General features: G+C 43.5%; 1 protein-coding gene across 2 annotated transcripts in view; it reads left to right on the top strand.

Annotated features, from left to right (window-relative positions):
* GXYLT2 (glucoside xylosyltransferase 2) overlaps positions 1-17,767 on the top strand; it is an 87,430-nt gene extending 69,663 nt beyond the window's left edge. For both annotated transcript variants that reach the window (XM_089654800.1, XM_089654801.1), the window contains exons 5-7: positions 11,010-11,133; positions 15,143-15,315; positions 16,996-17,767. In XM_089654800.1, the coding sequence (XP_089510926.1) occupies positions 11,010-11,133; positions 15,143-15,315; positions 16,996-17,178 (480 nt within the window). In that variant the 3' untranslated portion in view covers positions 17,179-17,767. The remainder of the gene's footprint in view (positions 1-11,009; positions 11,134-15,142; positions 15,316-16,995) is intronic.
* The last annotated feature ends 1,308 nt before the right edge of the window (positions 17,768-19,075 follow it).

Here is a 19,075-nt window from a genome sequence, read left to right as displayed (position 1 = left end):
AGGGTTTGAAGTGGGAAATTGTGTATATGGACAGAAACTGAGACTGAACTGTAAAATGGTATTTTTACCGGTGTGATAACAAGCATAAGTCTCGTTATCAGCTGGTTTTGGCAGCCAAACCAGTTTGAGCTTCTATCTCATACTGTACTGGAAAAAAACTGTATCTGAAATATGAATCTATGGTTTGGTGCTTCAATCTTTGATCTGCTATAGATATCTTTCAGCCAGTTGTGGACTTTCCTGTAGATCACTGTAGAATTAGCCTGGTCTCTGGACAATGAAGTGGCAGAAGTACTTAGCACTTCCACCTGGCAGCACTCGGGTTGTTGGTTCGAATTCCAACCATGGCACCACCTGCCTGGAGTTTGCATGTTCTCCCTGTGCCTGCGTGGGTTTCCTCCGGGTTCTCTGGTTTCCTCTCACGCTCCAAAGACATGCTGCTAGGTGAATTGGCTCCTGTCTAAATTGACCCTAGTATGTGTATGTATGAATGTAAGTTAGGGACCTTAGATTGTACACCTCTTGAGTGTTAGGGACTGATGTGAGTGTATAATATATATGTAAATCGCTGCGTAAATTGATGGCGCTATATAAGTACCTGTAATAAATAAATAAGTACCTAGTTGATCATTTCTTTCTCCTATTAGGAAGCCACCACTTCTTAATCAGGAAACAACTGCTTTGCTCTTTTCTTCCAGATATTTTCTTCAACAGTTGGATTTGTTAGAGACCATACATACAAAGATTCTAAACCTTACCTACCCTATCCAAAACTAAACAAAGTTTTGGCTTTAGGTGTACATCAATTTATTATTTTTAGCCATTAGTGGTTTAAATGGTTTTGATATCTGCTTTACATGTGGGATGCTCCCACCCATCAGTACTGGTGTTTACAAGCATATCAGAAGCTAATTTTATTATAATCAAAACTTGTGAGCTGCTATGTCAAATTCTCTGTGCCAAACCACATTACAAATTAGCAGATCGCCTGCACCTTACACATACTCATACAAGTGTGCCTATTACATATATTACCAAAATGTGCCACGCTCTACTTTTTCCAATATGCTATAAAAACCATAAATATGTGTCATTTCACTGAAAATAAAAATAGAAGTGCAGCCAGGTGGCGCTGAGGCGTCCTCTATATAAGGATGAATGAGCGGCGTGTCGTCCAATCATTCCTCCTGATGAAGCCACGTGACCTGGTGGCGTAACGCGTAAGGAAGGGGCTTTGACGTCACGACACTCGATGGTTCCATAGTGACACCAGCTGGCTGCACACAGGATATCACCACTGCTAATAATTCAGGAGGCAATCTATTGCACAAAGCGCTTCTGTGTATTGATCTTGTGAGTGTAATACTTTATACCAGGGGTGTCCAAACTTTTTTCAAAGAGGGCCAGATTGGATGAAGTGAACATGGTGGAGGGCCGAACATTTTTCCAAACATTCTTGAACCATTACAATTAAATGCAAATAAATTATTTTATGCCAAGTTAATTGCAAACGACATACTTTTCATTTCATAACATTAAGATCAACTGACAGCTGAGTTTTCACAATGTATTGAAAATAAATTAAAAAAAAACTTACCTGCACTAATGTGAAGGGTGAAAAAGGTAGCTGGAGCTGAAGTCTCTGCTCGGCAGCTGGGAGGGGAAGAGAAACACACTTCACGCTGGAAGCCCGGCCCTGACGTCACCGCCCTCTGTCGCTCCCAGCGCGGCGCAGTCACGCATGCGCACTGCTCTCAAGCAGAAGACTGTGCCACAGAAGGGAGGGCCGTGCAACAGCCGCATTTACACAGACCAGGGAGAACGCGCCGCAGTGAGGCATGCGCACTGCCCTCTGCTCTCAAGCAGAAGACTGTCTGCCATAGAAGGGAGGGCCGTGGGAGGGCCACATTACACAGAGCAGGGAGGGCTGTTGAAGGGCCGTATTAAACCGACCCCCGGGCCGTAAATGGCCCGCGGGCCGGACTTTGGACATGCCTGCTTTATACCAATAAATTAGTGTACAAGGATAAAGCACTATGATCTGGTTATTCTCTTAACATACCCACAGATGGAGGAGAGTCACTAGATGAGTGAAGGGGATCTTATTCAGCTGGATACCATCCCATCCACACTTGGCCCAATTAAAGGGACAAAGGCTTTATATGACCTCGCTTAACAGTTTGGTCATATATTTGAGGTGAGAGCACAACCGGTGGGGGTGCACATGTTTTTAAGTGAATTTAGACACTGAAGGTGGATTAAGAAGCACTGAATATATATTAAAATTAATACAAGAATTTGAGGAATCATATATGGACAATTTTCTGTAATTTATATGGTGGATTTATTCATATATTGCGCTTATATTTTTATTTTGAGTGAAATTACACATATTTATGATTTTTATAGCATATTGGAAAAAGTAGAGCGTGGCACATTTTGGTAATGTAAGAAGCTAATATTACACACTTTCAGCAGCAGAAGTGCACCTGCGTCCAAACTATGGACATTAAAATATATATATATGTATGTGTGTGTATATATATATATATATATATATATATATATATATATATATATATATATATATATATATATTATTATACAGTATTTATAAAGCGCCAATAGTTCGCTCAGCGCTGTACATTACAAAGGGGGACAGAACATGTGACAGAACAATACCAATACAATGCAAAACATGAGGGGATCGAGGGCCCTGCTCTTTGGAGCTTACAATCTAGGAGGGGATGGTGGCACAGGAGGAGATAGCTGTGGGGGATGGAGTGGTAGGAAGAGTGGAGGAGGTCGGCAGGTTAGCAGGGGGTGGGGTAGGCTTCCCTGAAGAGGTGGGTTTTCAGGGTGCGCCTAAAGGTGAGGAGAGTAGGTGATAATCTGATGGGTTGGGGCAGGGAGTTCCAGAGGATGGGTGACACCCTGGAGAAGTCCTGGAGGCGGGCATGGGAAGAGGAGACCAGGGAACTAGAGAGAAGGAGGTCTTGTGAGGAGCGGAGTGTGCGTGTTGGGTGGTACTTGGATATTAGGTCAGTGATGTAGTTCGGGGCAGTATGGTGGACAGCTTTGTACGTCAGTGTTAGGATTTTGAATTTGATCCGTTGCGCAATCGGAAGCCAGTGGAGGGATTGGCAGAGGGGGGGGTGGCGGAGATGGAGCGGTTGGAAAGGTGAATGAGTCTGGCAGCCGTATTCAGGATGGACTGAAGCGGGGATAGCCAGCGGTGAGGCAGGCCAGTGAGGAGGGAGTTGCAGTAGTCGAGTCGTGATATGATGAGGGAGTGGATGAGCTGTTTAGTGGTTTCTGTGGTTAGGAACGTGCGGATTTTGGCGATGTTGCGGAGGTGGAGTCTGCATAAGTTTGGTAATGATTGGACTTGGGGCTGGAAGGATAGGTTGGAGTCCAGAATGACACCAAGTACTCTGGCCTGCGGGGCGGGTTTGATGGTGGCGTTGTTGGATGTGACGGAGAAGTCAATGGGGGGTGGTGTCCGGGCTGGGGGGAAGACAAGAAACTCGGTTTTGGAGAGGTTCAGTTTAAGGAAGTGGAGCGACATCCAGTCTGATATGTCGCTCAGTAGGTGTGTGATTCCGGCGGAGACCGAGGGGGTAAAATATATATTCTTAAAACAAACCCTCGCTGATCTCTATAGCTGCAGGACTGTGGAGCAGCAATTCATTCTCAGAATCACAAAAGAGACTCTGAAGTGGGGTTTGACATAATTTCAAAACAGCTTAAAGGCCCCTCTGTGTGTACACATTAGAAGGCTGCCAAGTCACAGCTGCTAGAGGAAATAAGGGAAGAAGATCTTTGATTTCAGTTCATCTGTTTTGAACTTTGAAGATGAACTTCTCTACAGTAGCTGTAGCTACAGAGGTCAGTGAGGGGTTGTTCAAAGGAATTTTATTGCATGTTAAAAATATGTAAATACTTTAATCGCTTGAGCCCTGGGTGCCATTTTAAAACTACACAGGGACAGCAGCTTTTTGTCCCAAAATGGCAGGTGGACTCAGCTTTTCCAGTGAGCCCCTGCCAGCAGTAGCATTGAAACCACCATCTGCTATTGAGAATAAGAACCCAGTGCTAACCCACTGGAAAAGATGCTGGCAAGGGAGCTCGTGAATGTTGCATCGCTGAAGCAGAGTTAATGTCTACAGTCTGGCAGAGGTGCATTTTAAAGCGATATTAAACCTCACACCAAAAATGTAATATATTACAGCTTATCAATCTTTAGATGTGGTGGATGCATTCGTTTTCTTTTTTTAGGCATTTTTACCCTCAACCATTTTTTTTTTTCATTTCGGGGTAAAGTTTTTGCAAAACATTATCAGATGATCATTGTAAACAGCTCTGTCAGTGTTAAATGGATTGTCTCAGCCCTCTACCTGCTACATCTGCAGGACAGTTGTTCTTTTGAAAAACAACAGTCTTACTGGACAGTTGAAAAAAAAGTAAAGGGCCTATAAAAGAAAACAAATGCAGTCACCGCATCTAAGAAATGGTAAGCTGCAATATAATGTTTGCTTTTGACTTGAATACCGCTTTAAATCCACATCTACCTTGAGGATAGTCCAGTCTTCCCTATGGTGCATTCACATGAAAAATCCAGACTGTGAAATAAAGCTGAAGTTTTTTCATTTGCATTCACAAAATACTTGCTTCTGTTAGCTTGTCTTATGGATACCTTTACAGTCATGAGTTCTAGGAATGAGAGGGGGCAGAGGTCTTCAGAGTAATCACTGTAATCGAGCTGTAATTCCTAATGACATCCGCTGATGGAGCATGTCCCGCACATTGTAAATCACACACTGCTTAGTGCTAGTCCTCAGTGCTGTGTGGTGACAGCCACGTTCCGGATCACTGCTGTCCCTTCTCAAGGAGATGGGCAGAAACATGGATGTCGCCAGACAACAATAGGCCGGCGTACCACATTTAGCACCGCTCTTGTTATTTATTGCGACACACCGGATAATAGCTTCCTGATTGTTCCTGATCTGAGATAGAAGATAATGGTGTAAATCAATCACAAAATTGGGTGCCAACCAGTCTCTAAATTTAAAGGGATATCAGACTTTAAAGAGACCCTGCCGTGAACTTGGGACTTTAGAAATAAAAGAAAAATCAATCATTTTAAATGCTTACTTGCAGCATTTCTAGTTTTCAAAAGTGATTTATTTTCCACTTACAATTTTCCTTGGAACTTGCTAGGAAATTCAGCTACTCTCAAAAAAAAAAAATTTGATTCCCTAGCTGTTTCCCCTGTCTCCTGTCATTTCATAGCCCCCTGTGCTCTCCCAGCTCCTCACTTCCTCCCTTAACCTCCCTGCAGAGGGGCGTAGATAAGGGGGGGGTCTGATCCCCCCTCTTTCCCTAGAAGAGAGTCGTCAACCATCCCTGCAGGCTGCAGCCCTCGAAATTTTCACTAAGGTGGAGGTGGCGAGCAGCGCCGGGGCTAGGGGTGTGTGGGAGGAATGGCAGTGACAAGCAGCGATCTCCTGTATGGCTTTCAATGAAGCAGCTGAAAGGTGCGGGAGGGAAAGGAGGAGAAGTGGATTCCAGCTGCTTCACTGAAAGCCATACAGGAGATCGCTGCTTGTCACCACCCCCCCCCAACACACCCCTAGTCCCTGCACTGCTCACCACCCCCACTACTGCACAGAACGGTTCAGTTTTCCTTCCACCTACCTCTTCTTTCCTTCCTTCCATCCACCCCTTCCTTACTCTGACTCCTCCCTTCCATCCACCCCTCCCTTCTTTCATTCCTTCAAGGGGGAGAAGTTGGGGGGGGGGGTAAAAATGTAGCTCAGCTGCGAGCTGAACTACATCCCCCCTCTGGAAAAAAAAATCTATTTACAGGTAAATAACACTCATAAAATACATTAAATGTACATATAATCTTATGAGAAGATTGTTTAAATGAATAGTCTGGTGTCCAGGTCTCTTTATAAAGTAGTATTAAACCCAAAAGCAAACATTTTTTATAGTGCAGCTTTCCAATTCTTAGATATGATGACTGCATTAGTTTTGTTTTTTTAGGCTTTCTTTCCCTTATTTTCACCTGATGATCCAGTCAGTAAGTCTGTGGTTTTTCAGCAGAACAAGCTGCTCTGCCAAATTATCAGTTAGAGTGTTGAGACAAACCATTTACCACTGACAGTGGTGCTTGCAACAATGAGCTTTTATTTAAGGAAAAACCTTTAACGAGAAAAAAGCTGTTGCTGTAACTGCTTATAAAGCATTAGCTGGAGTTTGGCTTTAATTTGTTAGTGTATCTAAATATGCTAGTACATCTAACACTGCCCTCCCCCCAAACTGAGGGCCACTGGAGGTTTCTCTTAAATCCTATACAAATGCAGGCTTCTGAAAGTAGGCGCTCGTATTGTGCCAGGAAGGATTTTTGTGTATCCATGTGCTCCATACCTGGAAGCACCAGGTTTTTCAGAATGTCCCTTCAGAGCATTGTGGAGGAAGGTGGCAGAACTGTTAGGCCTCGTACATATGAGCTTTGTCTTGTACAGGAGCCATGTGTATGGCAAGCTTTTACACTGCATGTGCAAAAGTTTCAGGTTAGCCCAAAATTAAAAATGTAATATAGTGCAGTTTACCAATCATTAGATGTGGTAGCTGCATCAGTTTTCTTTGGCTTTTTTCCCTTCTCTGTTTTCACCTGGTGATCTGGCCAGTAACATACAGTTGCGAGAAAAAGTATGTGAACCCCTTGGGATTACGTGGAGTTTTGCATGAATTGGGCATAAAATGTGCTCTGAACGTCATCTAAGTCACAACAATAGAAGAACACAGTCTGCTGAACATAATACTACACAAACATTAGATGTTGCCATGGTTTAATTGCACATAACATGTAAACATTCACAGTGCAGGGAGGAAAAAGTATGTGAACTTTTGGACTTAATAACTGGTTGACCCTCCTTTGGCAGCAATAACCTCAACCAAACGTTTCCTGTAGTTGCAGATCAGACCTGCACAACGATCTGGAGTCATTTTGGACCACTCCTCTTCACAAAACTGTTTCAGTGTAGCAATATTCTTGGGATGTCTGGTGTAAATCGCTCTCTTAAGGTCATGCCACAGCATTTCAATCGGGTTGAGGTCAGGACTCTGACTGGGCCACTCCAGAAGGCGTATTCTGTGCTGTTGCAGCCATTGTTTTGTTGAATTCCTTGTATGCTTTGGGTCATTGTCCTGTTGCATCACCCATCCTCTGCGGAGCTTCAGTTGGTGGACAGATGGTCATACGTTTTCCTGCAAAATGTCTTGATAAACTCTGGAATTCATTTTCCCATCATTGACAACAAACTTTTTCTTGCAACTGTATCTCCAGTGTTAGTGAGACACCACTTTGGAGGAATGAGCACAGGACACAGCAGACAGTAGCATTGTCAGTCTGTGGGTGATAGGAGTGTTAAATGTATTAACAGATTTAAAACACAAGGTGCAGCTCTAAAAGTATTGTATACTAATATCACAAGAATGTCAATCGATGATAATAAAAAAGTTAATAAAGTGCCCATAAAGTGACTTAGTGCAGTTCACATCAAAAACAATCTGCATAAAGTGCCATATATGTGACAGTAGTGAGCACTATATATATAATATATTGCGAGACACCACTGATAAGGAACATATAAAGTTCAAAAATAATGGTGAAAGATCATCAAGATCGTCTCTAATAGGTGATCTGTGTGCTCCAAATAATCATTCAGGTGATGTGCCCAAAGGAATGCTAAGACTGCACACTCACCAGATAGACAATCATAATACGCAATGTAAATGAGCCGGAGGTCTCCCTTAAAGGTAATCAGCAGCTTGGCCAGGTCCAAGAGATCCACTTCCTCTAGGTAATCTGCCACACACCACTGCCGTCCTCCGGAAATGGGCTCTAAGGTGATGTTGGCTCATACAGAGCCAGAAAGAAGAATGTCCGTAGTGTAGTACTTTTCAATAATGTACGTTTATTGTGGGTAAAAGTACAACAAATATAAAGTAAATGAGCTGTCACTGACCCTTATAAAGATTTTAAAGATGGCCGCCGGACCTCCTCATTGTCTCGGCAGCGTGACGTCACCGCGTATAGCTCCTCCTCTACGTGTTTCGTGCAATAGCAAGTATTCATAAGGGGTGTGCTCATCAGATATTAACAGATTTGAATACAATCACAAATTGGATGGAAACCAATGCAGCTATCACATCTAAAAATTTGTAAGCAGCAATATAATAAATGTTTGCTTTTGCATTTATTACCACTTTAATGTCAAACAGCTTGACGTTTAGGAAGGTTTGTTGTATCTGAGCAATCATGTCTGCTATGCCATGTTTTTCTTTTTTTTTTTTTTCCTAGCAGGCACAGCTACTGTCTTACTGTCAATAGAGGCAAGACAAGAGGCGGAGAAGATTCTGTATTCCATTCTGTATCAGCCTTAAGGGAAATGTCCTCCCAGTTCCCTCTGGCACTTGCAGTGATCCTTATAATTGTCATTGCTAGGATCGTGGAGCAGTGTCCTTGCCTTCACAAGTTGTATTAGTTCTTCAATATCAAGCATGGTGTGCCCTTCTCTAGATGTTGATAGGAGGAGGAGACTTGTTATTCAAAAAAATGTGCTGTACATGCATTTTTCACATCTATGGGGTTAAAAATGCAGGAAACAAAGCATCTGCATGATTTTCTTTCATGTATCAAATATACAGTGGGTACTAGAAGCAGGCACAAAGCATTCAGCACCTTTTCTCAAACTGTGCTACACCTTTACTCAGAATGCTTTTGCGTTAGACCAGGGGAATTAATGTAAGTAGATGGAGTGGTCCAATTCCTAACGCCACGCTTGGCCCGTCTTTAAGCAATGGCAAATGTGGAAGCGCACAATGTCACTCCTGGGGGGTGAAGACCCTGTACTGTATAATGACCCTTTTGACACCCTTTTGTACAGGAAGAGCCTTTTTTAAAACTACCTCTATATCTATACAGGTGCAACAGCACACGTATTGAAATATTTGACTTCACTTTCCTGTGCAGTCTATTGCTTTATGTAAGGTAATATACCCAAATCCACAGCTCTTCTCAAGACTCGCCCCTCCTGTAGATGGACAGTTTGGGTGCTGGCCACTGTAGTCCTTTTTCACCCCCCATCAGAAATATGAAAGCATGTATCAGCTTCCCCTATCCTTGCGAGCAAGCTAGGAGTGGTTTAGGAGAAGACTTCCCCTATACTTGCGAGCAAGCCAGGGCTGGTTTAGGAGAAGACTTTCCCTATCCTTTGCGGGCAAGCTGAGAATGGTTTAGGGGAAGACTTCCCCTATCCTTGTAAGCAAGCCAGGACTGGTTTAGGAGACCCCCCTATCCTTGCAAGCAAGCCAGGACTGGTTTAGGAGACTTCCCCTATCCTTTTGAGGAATCCAGGAGTGGCTTAGGGGAAGACTTCCCCTATCCTTGTGAACAAGCCAGGACTGGTTGAGGGGAAGACTTCCCTTATCTTTGTGAGCAAGCCAGGACTGGTGTAGGAGAAGACTTCCCCTATCCTTGCGGGCAAGCTGGGAATAGTTTAGGGAAAGACTTCTATCCTTGTAAGGAAGCCAGGACTAGTTTAGGAGACTTCCCCTATCCTTGTAAGCAAGCCAGGACTGGTTTAGGAGACTTCCCCTATCCTTGCAAGCAAGCCAGGACTGGTTTAGGAGACTTCCCTTATCCTTGCAAGAAATCCAGGAGTTGCTTATGGGAAGACTTCCCCTATCCTTGTGAGCAACCCAGGACTGGTTAAGGGGAAGACTTCCCCTATCCTTGCAAGGAAACCAGGACTGTTTTAGGAGATTTCCCTTATCCTTGCAAGCAAGCCAGGACTAGTTTAGGAGACTTCCCCTATCCTTGCAAGCAAGCCAGGACTAGTTTAGGAGACTTCCCCTATCGTTGCAAGCAAGCCAGGACTAGTTTAGGAGACTTCCCTTATCCTTGCAAGAAAGCCAGGACTAGTTTAGGAGACTTCCCCTATCCTTGCAAGCAAGCCAGGACTGGTTTAGGAGACTTCCCCCTATCCTTGCAAGGAAGCCTGGACTGGTTTAGGAGACTTCCCCCTATCCTTGCAAGGAATCCAGGAGTGGCTTAGGGGAAGACTTCCCCTATCCTTGTGAGCAAGCCAGGACTGGTTGAGGGGAAGACTTTCCCTGTCCTTGTAAACAAGCCAGGAGTGGTTTAGGGGAAGACCTCTCCTTTCCCTTGTGAGCAAGCCAGGAGTGGTTTAGAGGAAAACTTCCCCTGTCCTTGTGAGCAAGCCAGGAGTGGGTAGGGGAAGACTTCCCCTGTCCTTGTGAGCAAGCCAGGAGTGGGTAGGGGAAGACCTCCCCTATCCTTGTGAGCAAGCCAGCACTGGTTTAGGGGAAGACTTCCCCTGTCCTTGTGAGCAAGCCAGGTTGGTTCCCAGGTGGAGACATTGTTGTATGCAGTCATTTTGTTGACAACTTATAAATACGGCAAGATGAGCTAAGAGTGGAATGCAGCTGATACCTGTTTTCATATTTCTGATGGGGGTGAAGGACGACTACAGTGGCCAGCATCCAAATTGTCCATATACAGGAGGGGCGAGTCTTGAGAAGATCTCTGGATTTGGGTAAGTTACTTTACATACTTGGAGTGCAGCTGATACATTTTTTTCAGTTGTGTAAGGTGTCAGGGTAGGCAAACTAAGGTAACAAAATGATGATAGTTTCCCTCTGAGAGGTCAACCGACAAGTCAGCTCCATTTAGAAACCATCTCATCTTATCAAAAATGTAAAAACTCCACGATCACAAGATATTTGGATCAGGATAAGGCGAGTCTATTGACATGAATTATTTTGACTTCTGTGCCTGCAATCCAGAGATCTTCTGCAGCAAAATTCAAATTGTAGCAAACTTGTGTCCTGCTTAACGCATTTTGGCTAGGTCTAAAAATCTGTCCATTGTGATTTGCCTACAGCTCCGCTATAACATGAAATGTATTTATTTTCAGAACAATATGATCCCAGCTGGTTTGACCTGGGAAGAGATGCTGCACCCATTGTACCAAAAATATAAAAACTACATCACATGGGGAGACCAGGATTTGCTGAACATTATTTTCTCCTTCAACCCAGGTATGACTTGTCTAAAAAAAAAGCTAGACTTTGTTCTCAGATATTAATGTAAAGCTTTGTTAGCAGTCTTGCTGGGACATGGACATACAGTATATGTAAAGAGTTAAACATCCTTTTGCTGGTCATTTTCAGTAGTGGCCGCATGGATGAAGATCTAAGATTTTGGTCACATGATCTTTGCTGAAGGCGAGGATCGGACAATTTGAGCACTAAAGCTCCCCTTTAGCAGAGATCACATGACCGGGGCAAGCCTTTCTCAACTTTTTTACTCTAAAGTAAACTTTTAAATAATTATTTGGTCTCAGGGAACCCCTGGTAAAACTAGTTCATTGGGGGCCAATGGCAAAAATGCCCCATACATTGGCAGCCATTGTAAAGTAGGCTCTCTTATAGTGATCATCAGAATACCACCCTTAGAGACAGCTAAAAACATCACTGCCCTGCAGCTAGATCTGCCAAGTGGTGTTGGCCCCAGAACTACATACGTACCATTGAAGGGCACTCTTTACATATGGAGGAAAATAAATTTAATCTCCAAACACAGAAAGGTTTCTTCACAGTGAGAGCTGTGAAAAGGTGGAATAGACTCCCTCAAGAGTTGGTTCTGGCCAGCTCAGTGGATTGCTTTAAAAAAGTCCTGGATTGTTTCTTGGATACACAGAATATAACTGGATACTAACATTTATAGGTAAAGTTGATCCAGAGAATATCCGATTGCCTCTCGTGGGATCAGGAAGGAATTTGTTTTCCCAGCGGGAGCAAATTGGATCATGCTTTGCTGGGTTTTTTTGGATTTCTCTGGATCAGTTGTGGGTGTAGGATTATAACTTTTTTTTTTCTATGGTTGAACTGGATGGACTTTTGTCTTTTTTCAGCCAGACTAACTAGGAAACCATGGGATGAGATGTCAGCAACCACTAAATAGGATCTCAGTCACTCAGGAACCCTTAGCAACCGCTGGAGGAACCCTAAGTGAGCATGACTGGCCTAGGCCTTCAGAAATATGGCCAGCAGTGAACAGATCTTAAAGGCTAATTTCACCTATTAGACCCATATTTAGAGTGTAACATAGTTGTAAGCAGACCCTCCCTAGCCTCAAACTGACTTCCCTCACACACAGACAGCAATCAGAGGTTCTTTTCCCCTGTGGCAGCTGTCACCTTTGAGTTTTGGGGGGCTTTGTGTGTCATTCATTCACAGAGATCACTCTGGCAGACAGCCTGGTAGTTTTCAATGGATCCCAAGTGTGGCAAATACCGTACTCGCAGTCCATTGACACTTCCTTCAGGATCTCAGTAAATAAAAGTCTGTATCTTAATATGGACCTGAGCTAGAATGCTTTGCCGGCTTATTTGCAAAAATAAATAAAGGAACATCTTTTGCTTCAAATATGGGTGTGTTTTATATTGTTATGCAAAAGATGGAGTTAGCCTTTAAAGCAGCATTTTCCCCGGGCTAGGCAACTATTTCAAGAATTCTATTACTCTATGGTTCTAAAGGTAGAAGGTTTTTTTCCCTTAATGCATTTTATGCATTAAAGTATAAAACCTTCTGTGTTCTTTTCCCTCTCCAGCTGCCCCACTCATTATACTTACCTGAGCCCTGTCTTGATCCAGCGCTGTGCCCAAGAGCAGCAGCTCTGTCCTCTCTCTCTCCTCACTGGACATGGAGGAAGAAGTGGGTGCCATCGGTTCATGCTATCAACCACAGCCTGTAAGGAGGGGGCAGGGGCCGAGCTGCACTGTCTGTGTCAATGGACACACAGAGCCCAAGGCTCCCTTAAAGGGGGAGGAGCCAGAAGTTCCAGTAGGGAATCCCAGAAGAGGAGGTGTCAGGGCAGGAGCTGTGGAATGGACAGGCAGGCCTAATGGCAGTGTCACGCACCGACTGACGACAACCACCAACAGACCGGAGTGCCTCAGGGTGCGGAGTCTAAGCCCCAGGCTGCCCTTCACCAGGGCCCTGATTGTGGGGATGGACTTGACACAGCCAGGAACCAGGTCGCGGCCCCCGAGAAACCCCAGCTGCGGTAATGGCCCCCGCCAATGGCGTATAGCTGGTAGGAACCAGATAAGAACGATAGCGTGGTCGGACAGGCCGGGTCGATAACAGCGGGACAGACAGTACCGAACGGTAGACAAGAAGACACGGGTCACAAGCCGGGTTCAGCAACGGGAGGTCAGATAAAGGGATAAGGCTGAGAATAGTCTTAGACAAAGCCGAGTCAGTCTCCAGGAGAGCCACGAGAGTAGAATAAGAGCTTGCAACAACACTATCAAACAGGACACGAATGCAAAGCGCAACTGCAGACAACAGGCTTAAATGTGCTCAACCACACCCCTCTGGGGGATGGACCGCAGAGGCCTGAAAGCATAAAAGGCTCCCACCATGCTTTGCAGAAACGCAAGATGGATGCCAGCACATGGAGCAGCATAACCTCTGGGAAAAGGTAGGACCTTGACAGGAGGATTTTGGATGTTCTGTGCAAAAGCGTTGCACAGAGCAGATAAGTATGACATGTTTGTTTTGTTTTTTTTTAATCCTTTACCATCCCTTTAATTTATCCTAGCAAGTTGAGAACATAACTTTGTGTTAATGACTGAGGTTTACTTTAATGACTGTGTACTTTAGGATAAAAATAAATATTAACAGTTTTTCCTCATACCTTTTTTTTAAATCCAAAATCCGCAGTCATGATCTTGTTTACAGAGTGTCTTCAGTAAAGTGATTGCATGTACATAAGTAAGGAAATGTATATCATAGGGGCTTCCACAGTGCCACATTCAAATATCAATAAATAAAGAGAATGGAACAGAGAAGAGGTAAATTCCTGTTACAATAAGCATACGGATTTATTGGCACCACATGAGACATCAAAACCATACAAAATTTCACAACTTTATTACATGTTCATTAAAATAGCCCAAAAGGAAACAAAAGAAACATTTTAAAAGAAAGGGGACATAACCAAAGATCTCCAATGTACAATATGCAAATTCAATACCCAATACTGGATTGTAGACCAAACCCTTCTAATGGTATATATAATCCTTAATCTGTATACAGGTGATAATACAGGTGATCTTGTCCAAATCCAGATGTCAACGAGTTTCACATGGACATTGCTTCATCAGGACAATGGGTATAGAAAAATAGATCAATATGGCTGTGCAAATAAACACCATGCACAAAAGTGGGTGGACATGGGTCAAACAGAGGCCACCATCTCTGTACATTATGTCAACTAAAATCTGCAGGCAAAATATTCAACGTATCAATTATTCTTCTATGAAAAATAGCGATCAGCCCCTGACACACCCACAGCTTTATATAGATAGGTTGACATAGGAGTCAACAAAGGGGGAATGTTACCCTCTTGTGTAAGGACTTAGTGTGGGCCAAATAGAACCCCCATGATTCAAGCAAAGTCATGATTCAAGCAAAGTTGACCTCTGGGTGAATAGCATGATAGATAAATCATGGTGGTTCTATTTGGCCCACATAATTTTAAAGTTGATTGCATGGTCAGATTGGAATGTGTTTGGTGACCCTAATGCAGGCCATATATGGGCCGAATTCTGAACATATTGTCTTTAGAAAATCGGAAATTTTGTGCGTTTTGTATTCCGATGGTGCCACTATTGATTTTGAAATTCTACCAACCAAGCCTTCAATTTCACCTTATGTTGCTACAGAAAAGAATTTTCATGGTCAAGATTTTCTTTTCTCATGTTACAGCTCAGGCTCGTATATTTTTTTGAATTCTCGCACGATTCTCCCATCATTAATTAGAATTTTGTTCATTTTTCAAAAAATTTCCAACATACCCGATCACTCAAATTCAATGGTCGCATGAAAATTGGCCCACTAATGGTGCGAAATTCGAACAAAAATTCTTAGAAAAGATTTTTGAAAGAAAATTATTTCGGCATTTGACTCCTGTATTGCCGGTTAAGACTGCCTTCTTATGTCTGTGTAGGTTGCACACAAATATTTGTTTCTGTTCCAGAGAACCTGTATATATTCCCATGCCAGTGGAATTATAGGCCGGACCACTGCATGTATGGCAGCAATTGTAAGTCTGCAGAAGAAGACGGTGTATCCATTCTTCATGGCAACCGAGGAGTGTACCATGATGACAAACAGCCAGCGTTCAAAGCCTTCTATGAAGTGTTACGAGATGTAAGTATTGCTTTAAATGTCTCCCAACCAGTGAATGTGTTGCTAAAAAGGCTCCAGTGTTTTGGCTATGGCTCCAAATTTCTTCTCATCCTGTTTTTATCAATTTAGGCAGGCCATCCATTATGCAATTTTCTTTCCTTCCACCACCAGTGAATCTCTTCCGCAAGGCTATTGTGTTCTGTCGGCAGAAAGCCTTCCTTGCCAGCAAAACAGAATGATCAGTGCTGCCAGCTGCAGTAATTGTTCGGGAAAAACCTGACAGTCTGGTTGTACATAAGTTGATAGTCGATAGTACTTGTGTACAACTAGCTTGCCCCTACATGGATCGAAATTCGTCCAGTCCCTGCTGAACTGGTGGAATTTTGATCCATGTATGGCCCTTAAGAATACAGCAACACAACACTATTGACCTATTGGGTCACCCACCATCATTATGGGTCAGTACAATGTAGTAGGGGGCTAAGCATTACATCAGAAGCTGAGGGCTTTATTGGTAATATAGAGTTCTTTGGGGTTCTCCAACAAGCTATTTTAGATGCCTGCATTATATTTACAAGCCATTTAAAGCGGTAAAAAACCAAAAATTTACAATATTGTAGCTTACCAATTCCTAAAATTGACAGGCCAGTAACACACCTCCTGTCTTAGGGTGTCTCCACTCCACTGGTGGAGCAATGGTGACACCTTTTGGACAGCAGCATTGTCAGTCTGAGAGTAGTGGTAGACTAGCAGATTTACAGTAGATTCCTCCATCCACCTTGCTTGTGTGGATGGTGGAATCTGTCTCTTTATTTAAAAAAAATTATAAAAAAAAAATCAATCTATGACCAGACTTAGATGGACTTGACTAACAAATTAAAACTAATCTACAGCTGACACTTTTTAAGCAGCTACAGCAACAGTTTTTCCCCGTGGTGTAGCTGTGCATGGAAGCCAATCAGCTTCTAAATTCAGCTTGTTCAATTAAGCTTTGGCAGTAAAACCTGGAAGCTGGTTTTCTATGCCAAGCTGCACCAGATTTTGCACTCTCCAGTTTTAGTAGATAACTCCCATACAGGGGCGGACTGACCATTTGGAAACTCGGGCACTGCCCGAGGGCCCGGGGTCGTTAGGGGGACCCATGAGATGCCCCTGGTACCTTTTTCATAGGCTTTTTTGAGTTTGGGCAAGGACACAAGGGCCCCATGATCCCCTATTACCCGGGGGCCCCATGAGTTGTCAGTCCGCCCCTGCTCCCATAGTGTCATTCATTGCTAGGGTGATAGTGGCTGGTCCATCCCCAGGATTCAGGAGAGGACATAAGTCAGCCTCCCCCACCTCCTGCTCTCTGCCTTGTTGTTGAAACCTAAAGGTGGGGTTGACAGGTGAAGAGGGGACTGAATGAACGGGGGGGCAGCGTGAAGGGGGTTCTGTGATAGGCACTGTGTGTTGGGGGGACTCGGATGTGATGAGGACTTTGTGATGGAGGGTACTTTGTGTTGATGGGGAGACTCTAATGTAAACTTAATTTCATCTGGGTAGTTGTCCCAGGTTCAGCTTTCTCATTGACAAGCAACTTACATTTTTTTTATATTCATTGCAATCATCTGCTGGTATTGATCTACTATCATTGTAGTTTTTTGTATTTTTTTCATTGGCATCCTCCTTGTTGCCTCTAACCTTCCTTTTCTTCCCATGTAGTACCCATTTGATGGAAACCTCTACCAGGAAATGTACTATCCACTGCAGTCCAAATTCCTAGCGAGCGTGCACACTTTGTGTGGCCGAATCCCACAGGTGTTCCTTAAACAGATTGAGATGACGATGAAGAGAGTTTACGAAAGGCGAGTGATTGTCTACGTTGGGTCGCACGGAAGGGAATGAGGATTCTTTTGTGATGAATACCTCGAACATTTTTCTACATGGAATCTGTAAACGACCAAAAAAAAACCTTGGACACTATTTAAATTAAGTTTGACATGGACAAGGTTTTTATTGTTGGATGCAAATGGAAAAACTATGCAAACATAACCAGCATCATTTTTGGATTACAGTATTCAAAAGCTTAAATGGACCAATGTGGAGATGTAAGGTGGAGTGACCTCAAGCCCCGACAAGCCCTGGGCAGGAGACAGTGCATTTAGTATACCCAAAAAACTGAGGTTTTTTTTGTAATAATTTTACATTTTTATACACAGAATTGATATATAGTATTTCATGTAAAAAAAAGTAATGCTTCTTTTTTTGATAACTGGGTTTTTTGCTGTGTCGTTCAAGACTGTGGTATGCTTTAATCCGACAGGGTTTCTGGTCTCAATGTACGGTTGTTGACTTGGAGTCTTCGAGATCAAGACCATTGGTACAAGTTGCGTCTTACTAGTCAAGTACGTTGGCAGCATCAAATGCTGCAAATTGCCAATGGTGTGCCTCCTCTTTTGTACAGGGGATATTAAAGGAATGGCTTAAAAATCTGCTAGAGACTATAGTTCTTGTCTAAAAGTTTTTTTGTTAATGCAGGGGTAGCAAAAGCTATTTGAATTCTTGACAAATTACAATTATAGCCATCTAAAGAGCATGTTCCTTAAAGTGGAATACCCAAAAAACATTTTTTGCATTTTTGGTTTCTTTCTCCTAGCCCCCACCCCATTCCTCCATGTGAAAAATAGATACATAGATGGCCAATTTTCTTGGAGACATGCTTCAGCGCTGTCCCCAACTTCCTCCTTGGTCCAACCACTTTGGGCAGAATGACGCTCCCATCATTCTGCCTATTTCCTGTGAGCCCAGCCTGTTTAAGCACTCACTGACCACTTTATTAGTTACAACTGTTCAATTGCTTGGTAACACAAATTGCTAATCAGCCAATCACATGGCAGCATTTAGGCGTGTAGACAACTTGCTGAAATTCAAACTGAGCATCAGAATGGGGAAGAAAGGGGATTTGAATGACTTTGAACATGGCATGGTTGTTGGTGCCAGATGGGTTTGTCTGAGTATTTCAAAAACTGCTAATCTACTGGGATTTCCACGCACAACAATCTCTAAGGTTTACAGAAAATGGTCCAAAAAAGTGAAAATATCCAGTGAGCAGCAGTTGTGTGGATGAAAATGCTTTGTTGATGTCAGTGGAGAATGGGCAGACTGGTTTGAGATGACAGAAAGGCAACAATAACTCAAACTAGAAAAGCTACAATTTCTGGTGAAATTGTGTGACGTGTTCTTGCCTCCACCAGAAGGCACAGTCGCAGTTTAGAAATTGTCCTTCAAATTTGAGGTGGCTAGAGTGCAGTTTCAATGAATGTCAATGGGCGGCGTGAGTTGAAAACAAATGGTCATACCTCACCTCAACGCTCTCACCTCAACGACAACAACCTCCTCGATCCCCTACAGTCCGGCTTCCGTCCCCTACACTCCACCGAAACTGCCTTACTCAAACTCTCCAACGACCTGCTAACCGCCAAAGCTAATGGCCACTATTCAGTGCTCCTACTCCTTGACCTCTCTGCGGCCTTCGACACAGTCGACCACCCCCTCCTCCTCAAAAAACTACACTCCCTCGGCCTCAGAGATTCTGCTCTCTCCTGGCTCTCATCCTTCCTGTCACAACACTCTTTCAGCGTTATCTATAATGCTACCACCTCCCCCTCACTCCCCCTCTCTTTTGGGGTCCCTCAAGGCTCCGTTCTCGGGCTCCTTCTCTTCTCCATCTACACCTCCTCCCTTGGCCAACTCATACACTCTCACGGCTTCAACTACCACCTATATGCCGACGACACACAAA

The sequence above is a fragment of the Staurois parvus genome, unplaced genomic scaffold, assembly GCF_062004578.1.
Source record: "Staurois parvus isolate SC_StPar_1 unplaced genomic scaffold, SC_StPar_1.0 ptg000799l, whole genome shotgun sequence".
NCBI classification, from domain to species: Eukaryota; Metazoa; Chordata; class Amphibia; order Anura; family Ranidae; genus Staurois; species Staurois parvus.
This window is presented reverse-complemented; position numbering and strand designations above follow the sequence as displayed.